Raw genomic sequence first — 7,480 nt, 5'->3', positions numbered from 1 at the left:
TGCATGCACGCGGGCGGCCGATAGTGCACTAAAAAAAATATAATTTTTCATACTGTAAATATAGTAATCAACAGACTCCTGTCGGTCATTATCTAACTTCTCAGGGGAAAACTTTTTGAATTATGTATAGTTACATAATTCAAAAAGTATTCATCTGGACATCCCGCCCGTAAGCTGTTTATATTTGGTCTTGATTTTCACGTATCTAACTCAGTTCTCGAGATTAAGGGGTTAAGGAAACAGACGGATAGACGGACGACGACAGTGGGAATTTATAGGTGTACAATTTTTTCAAATTGCAGCCCACTTTAAATAAACAAAGAAATGCGCACCAACGTTATTAATTCAAATATTCATATTTAAATAAATTTTTATATACACATACGTATGTATTGTATTTATATACTAAATAAGAAAAATTTCTTTAAATTAATTTCATTTTAATTTGCAACTTGTATTTTATGACGGCGCAGAAATATAACTTTGAACAAAGGCTTCTATTATCGGCTTAATTTGAATAAAATCAAAATAAATATACAGTGGTACCTCAGGATACGAAATTTTCAGGATACGACCCAGCATACGAAATTTTCAGGATACGACATGAAATTCGAACATACAGTATTTTTGCTCCACGATACGAACAAAAACTCACCATACGACGTTACATTAGTTCGCAGCGCCATTTTTTATTCACTTCTGTTCGTTGATCTCAGTCCGCGTGTTTGCTTCGTTGTGGAAGGATCTCGCTCGATAAAGGAAATCTTGAGGTATTATCAGAAAGTGACTGATTTTATTGAAAAGAAACACCGCGAAAAGGTTTACAATGGCCGTATTGCTGCTCGGAGTAATGACATTTGCCTAAGTCATTTTAGAAACATTTTAAAAAGTAGGCAAAGCCAAACCTCTTTGGATAGATATTTTACCAAGCGACCTCTATCCAGTGAAAGTGCTGGTGGAAGTGAAGGAAAGAAAGCAAAAAGCAGTGAATAAAAATTTAAAAAAATATATATAAAACAACACTAATTTTTTTAATCTTTTCTAAGTTATTTTTAAGTTATTGTTACATTATGTTATGTAAGTTAAGTTTTAGTATCATTTCCCTTCTCCCTCTCTTCCGCCACCAGTTTACACCTCCACCGTCGTCTATCCTCAAAGGTAAAGTGCAAATAAAACTACATTTTTTTTAAAATCAATTATTATTCTATTATTATTTATACATTTACAACTACGAAACGCATTTTTCAGTGTTTTCCTTACTATAGTTTTTTTTTGTAATGTATTACTTAGCTTTAATTTGAGTGTGTTTTTCGTGTTGGAACAGATTATTTGGTTTTACATGTAATCGTATGGGGAAAAATGATTCACCTTACGACATTTTCATGATACGATCTCAGTATCGGAACGGATTAATTTCGTATCCTGAGGTACCACTGTATATCAAATATTTTCATGGATTTTTTAACCCTCTCAACAGTAGGCTCTCGTGCATTCGCTTAGATTTTGAATTTACTCGTGATCAGCATTGATAGGGGCGGCCAAATATCACTGGCACGCAGGCGGCTAACACGATTCCATTTATATATTGTATTTAAATTAATATTATTCAAATTATTAATTATTATTTAAAGATTGATTTCCAACAAAAATTTTTGTATTATGAAAAAAATTAGTAGAGAAATTGTGATTGCAGCAGAACGTTTCTATCTGGCAACACTGAATCTTCACGGAAACGTGCATGCAACAAATGACATGTTTTAAACTAAAAACACAGTACTTATGCTATATTTCTGTACTATTTAAATATAATCGAATAATTAAAAAATATATTTTTTTATAACAAGAAATGATTGTTGGATCAGAAAGCAAAGAGAGAACTGTCATAATTGAAGATCTGAGATGTGTTGGTTGTTGTTCTCGATGCATATTAAGATTACTCGGAGAAAAAAGTTATTCAAATTTTATTACACCTGAACAAGTCTTAAAAGTGAGTAAGACATGTCAACATTTTTTGAAAATTTTAATATAATTTCGATTTAATTGGCATTATTTCGTATTGACGAGTTAAAAAGATTTTAAATTAGTAAAATTTGTTTATCTAACCCCATATTATAACCAGAGAGTATTTATAAAGCAGTTTCTTAAATAAATGTCAGTCCAAACACGTTGAAGTCAACGTGTTTGGACTGACATTTATTTCGTGCGGGTTCTGCATAGACGCCATTTTGATTATGAAGAAGTTTATTTTGTTGTGTTAAAATTTCATGTTTATTTTTAAGCATAGTAGGAAATAATAAGTAACATTTGGTGAAAAAATAGCTACGCGAGTTATCTTGTAGTTGGCGTCTGAAATAAATTTTATATTGACGACCCCAACTACAACTTAATTCGAGTAATTATGACAGAGTCTGTTTTGTTGTCTGAATAATGTTTTAAATTGGTTTTTTAAGTGTGACTGTCTGTTTTGTTTTACACGTTTTGGAGAAGGACTCAATTCGAGCACTGAGTGGCATGGTTGGGACTTTATCAGAATTGTAGAGTGTACCTGTAAGTGCAAAAAAACTCACAGGAACTGTACCTCTACCGAGCGACACTTTGCCAGATACACAAGTTACGTCACTCTGCTTCGCTAAGACTATTGCATTTAACTATTTAGCCTGTGTGACTATGCCAGCTTTGAGTAGCCCACCTGACTGATCATGGAGTACTTGATGTTATATAGTTTTTGGGGGCGTGAGGACTCACCCACACCCAAGTGCCGGCTTGCTATCGTTCAGACCGAAGCACGCGATTATGTGCAGAACACTATGAATTGGCAGTATACTGATAAGTGTTAAAAACTGACCTTTGGAGGCAAATATCTCACAAGGGGTCGCATGTATAAGTATGGTTCCTTTGTCTTTTTTGCTCGTATAGCGGGTTTACAATTCTGGGGGTCCTGATCATGTCAGTCGGAGCTTGAATCTTACCCAGAGGAGTTTAACTAATAAACATCAAGTAAACAATAAAAATCTCTGTTGGTATAATAATGACAAGGCATTTTACAGTGTTGTATATGTTGATGCATGGATAAAGTGTTCACTTGTGCATTTTGTGTTTGCTTCTTTGAGTATAGTTGGTTTTTTTATTTTTTAAAGGAGTATTTTTTTGTTTTGTAATAAGGCAAGTACAAGTAGGAGAAAAATAAATAACAAATATTTACAGTATCTTGTTAACTTGAGTGGATCAGAATTTGATAAAAGTTTTGACTGGTCTGACTCTTTTCATCCAATGAGTCATCATAATCCTTGAGTGAAAGTGCAAATGAAGATGAAGACAAAAGTACTTTTCAGGAACCGAGATATTCAAAAAGAAAAGATGAAAATGTTATCTGGAGAGAAATTCTGCAAGACACCTAATTTTATTATTGAAAAGCATTTTTGTCTAAAAAGTAGACTGTACAAATTTTATGATAGAAAATTTAGTACAGCCATTATTTCTTACTTTGTTAGTCGATCAAACAAATTTATACACTTCACAGACAATTGAAGAACTTGGACAAGTGCAAAGATCTAACAGAATGTCAAGATGGAAGAACACAAATATTTTTGAAATGAAAGTTTTCTAGGACTTCTATTTCATATGGGTCCACACTCATTACCATCATTAGAGCATTATTGGAGTACAATCATATACAGAATTTTGACAATTATGAGCCAAAATAGATTCCAGTTGATATTATGAATGTTGCACTTTTTAGATAATAGACTTTACAAAATTAGACCCATTATGAATCATTTCAACAATATTATGAATAACAATTACATTCCAAACAGAAATTTGTGTATAGGTGAATGGTTTTGTGGCAAGGGAGACTTTTCCCAAAAATATATAAAAAATAAAAAGCACAAATATGTTATCAAACTTTACGAACTATGACAGTCAAATGGCTTAGTTTTAAAAATAAAAATTTATTGGGTTAAAGCAGGGAAACCTAAACCACACTTGACTCATGCAACAGATGATGTACTACATTTGATGGAAAATTTAGATAAAGGGTATATACTCTGCATGGACAACTTTTACAGCTCTGTTCAACTGACAAAACATTTATCTATATGCAAAGCATATGTTTGTAGAACATTACAGAAAAATCAGAGAGGTAATCCACAGGATATAGTGATTAAAAAATTTTAAAAAAGTGAATATGCCTGGAAACAGAATGGCAATGTGTGATTGTATGTAAATGGAGAGACAAAAGAGAAGTACTTGCAATTTGTAATTTGCACAAGTTTGTAGTAGTAGAAGTGCACAACTGAAATGGAAAAGTTTCCAATAAACCTAACATAATAAGATTACAATGCTGGAATGCCTGGGATAAATCGGTCAGATCAAATGCTGTCTTATTATTCAGCTTTATGAAAACCAATTACATGGCCTAAAAGACTTGCCTTGTATATTTTTGAAATGTACAGTACAGTACATTCATAATGCCTATATTTTATTTCATTGTATAACTGGTTCCAACCAACTTGACCAATGAATGATGAGAATAAATTATATATTACTAATTTGAATATATTATTTTAGTACCTAATGTATTGGAGTATGTTTGTACTTGGCAAGCTTAAAGCCTGCTACGCCATAAGAAAAATTGCATGTGATCAGTCAGAACTTTGGAAGCTTACAACGTTCATTTGCACTTACAGCTTAGAAAAGGTTGCTTATCACCGATCAAAAGTTTTGTTTTGACTCCAAAGACAGGCAAGATGAATCCAAAAGTGTTTAGGTTAAAGAAAATTTTATAATGCTCCAGAAGAGGTAAGCAGTATAATTTATATCATGATAATGCAAAATTGCATGCAGCCATGCTAGTATACATACATACAAGAAAGATATCGGCCATACATGAAGTGTTTAGCCAGCAGAAAAAAGGGTAAGGGAAAGGGGAGGGGAAGAAAGAGGGAGAGAAGATAGACAGTAGAGAAAGGTAGGATCCCTCGGAACGGCATACATAAGGCTACAGTACTCTCTATGTTTGATGTTGGCATGCAGTTATTAGGCTGCAAGGCCATAGTCCCCCAAAGGGTCTAAAAGAAAATCTGAGTGTAGCGAACACTAGTAATTGAGTGCCGCCACGAATGGCTAAGTGTAGAAGTTAGTGCCAAGTGGCTGTTAGTAGGAAGACTTGTATCTACTTAAACTGAATGTGATTGCGAATCTTAATACTATTAAACAGCTAGACAGACAGTGCTAGTATAGGAAGTTTTGGCATAAAATTTTTGAATGAAAAAAATCTCTTGTTCTTCAGCTACCTTATTTCCTAGATTTGCCACTGGCAGACATTTTCCACACCTTGTTCTGAATTGAGATTTTTGTTTTCTGAAGAAGGTCATTTTCAATGACTTTCAGAAAACAAAAATTGAATACTTAAATACTTTTGTAGATTTAATTTAATTTTTGTTGTTCTTGAGGAAGGTTGTTGAAAATGACTGAAAACGTTCAAAAAGATAACAAAACAGCTGCATTTTAAAAGGCTTCTTCGAGGTTTAGTTGATAATGTTTAAAGATGTATTTTTTCATTTTATGAATGAAGTCCTGGTATTTTTGATGAAATCTTGTAGAAATTTATCATTTTTGGCTTTTTAGAAAGTTTTTATTTAGTTTAACTTGTTTGTATAGTTGTATTTGTAAAATTGTTTAATTCTTAATTATTTTAAATATTTTCAGAGATTATCAGAATTAGGAAACCAACAGGAATGTGTAAGAGAACAAAAAACTGATGAGAATATGGACACAGAACTGTTATTACCTCCTGCAAAACGATTATGTGGCATATCTTGTATTAGTTGTCTTAATCTATTAGAAGAACATTGTGATAACAACATATTAGAAAAAGTAAATTATTTACATTAAATTAATTTTGATTTGATTTGTCTTATTATTTGGAATTTTATTTGCTTTTTTGCTTAGATTTTTAAATTATTATTATTTATTAATTACATTTTTAGAACATTTCTAACTCTAAAATATTTTAACAAATAGTACTCATAAGTGGTACGATCCAAAAGTTCAGGGACTGCAGTAATGTATGACAACAAAAGCATGTATTTAAAGTTACAGCGTATGAGATGGATTCTATCAAACCACCCTACATGTTCAGGTTGATTTTGCCCATGTCACATGATTAAACCGCAAGTGCTGTTGTTTTTTTTCGGAGATAGTTACTTTCATTTTGCGACGTAATAAAAATGGAGTTTCAAGAACAGCGCTGCATCATTAAATTTTGTCAGCGTTTAGGTAAAATATCTATGAAGACTTTAAAATTGCTAAGAAAGGTGTAGGGTGATTCTACCATGGTGAAATCAAAGGTTTAAAGAGGGCCAAGAATCTATCGCAGATGATGAACGCTCTGGCTGACCTTCGACTTCACGGAATGAGGAAAATGTTGAGTTGGTCTCTCAATTATCTAGACATTTTACGTCGTTTGAGGGAATCCATTCGTCGTAAATGGCCGCAGATCTGGTGAAGTGGAGACTGGTACCTTCTGCATGACGATGGACCTGCAAATCGGTCCCAAATGGTCACACAGTTTCTTGCCAAATCTCAAATTAATGTGCTTCCACACCCCGCCTATTCACCGGACTTAGCTCCATGTGATTTTTATTTGTTTCCATCAATGAAAAAGCATTTACTGGGACGCCGTTTTGTGTGTCATCAGATGAGGTGAGAGCAGCATTGCGAGAGGCCTTACGGGAAAAATGGCTTCCAACAGTGCTTCCAGAAGTTATATTAGCGTTGGCAAAAGTGTATTGTTGCCCAAGATGATTATTTTGAAGGTGGTTGTGCATCGGCAATATAAACTTTTTAAGGTAAGGAATTTTAAGCCAAGTCCCCGAACTTTTGGATCGTACTACGTAATATTTAAATAAAAGAGTAATTTTTCTGAAGACTAGTATTTTTAATATTTAAATACTTTGTAGATAATGAATTTGAATATGTATATACTATTTAATCTAATTAATAAATAATAATTATTTATTAATAAATAATTATTAATAATAATTAATAAATAATTATTATTATATGCAAATAAGTTCAAATATGCTATATGTAAACACAAAATTATAAAAATAGTTTACAAAATTGACTGCTAATTCAAGAAAGCAAAAGTCAAACTGAATTGCAATGTGTAATATTTAAAATGTTAACTATATTGTTTTTATGAAAATAACTTTTTCTCATGCAACAAATAATACAAATATCATCTTAGAATAATTTTAGTTTTATAAATTTACTTACCTTCATGTTTTCTTTTTGTAATTTTGATTGTGCTAAATGATTTTCAAGACATTTTATTTTTGAATCTTTAGCATTAAGTTCTTGATGCATTTTCTGTAGTTTTTGTTCCAATTCACAGTTTGTTTCATTTAAAGATTGTTGTTCTCTCTCTACTTGTAACTTTTGCAACTTTTGTTCTTCTAACTAAATTACAAGTAAA

General features: G+C 32.2%; 1 protein-coding gene across 1 annotated transcript; it reads left to right on the top strand.

Moving 5' to 3' along the window:
• Positions 1-1,731: 1,731 nt before the first annotated feature.
• On the top strand, positions 1,732-6,048 carry LOC111641955. The gene is made up of 3 exons (XM_023388208.1): positions 1,732-1,987; positions 5,710-5,877; positions 6,025-6,048. Exons 1-3 carry the CDS (start codon positions 1,847-1,849, stop codon positions 6,031-6,033), a joined length of 318 nt encoding a protein of 105 aa, XP_023243976.1. The 5' UTR covers positions 1,732-1,846; the 3' UTR covers positions 6,034-6,048.
• Positions 6,049-7,480: the final 1,432 nt, after the last annotated feature.

The sequence above is a fragment of the Centruroides sculpturatus genome, unplaced genomic scaffold (genome assembly GCF_000671375.1).
Source record: "Centruroides sculpturatus isolate CEXI.00-Female unplaced genomic scaffold, Cexi_2.0 scaffold1547, whole genome shotgun sequence".
NCBI lineage: Eukaryota > Metazoa > Arthropoda > Arachnida > Scorpiones > Buthidae > Centruroides > Centruroides sculpturatus.
This window is presented reverse-complemented; position numbering and strand designations above follow the sequence as displayed.

Excerpts from the sequence above, each read along its gene's own strand:
- LOC111641955 (XM_023388208.1), top strand. The coding sequence starts at position 1,847 with ATGATTGTTGGATCAGAAAGCAAAGAGAGAACTGTCATAATTGAAGAT. Across the intron at positions 1,988-5,709 it reads CACCTGAACAAGTCTTAAAA|AGATTATCAGAATTAGGAAA; the intron begins GTGAGTAAGACA and ends AAATATTTTCAG.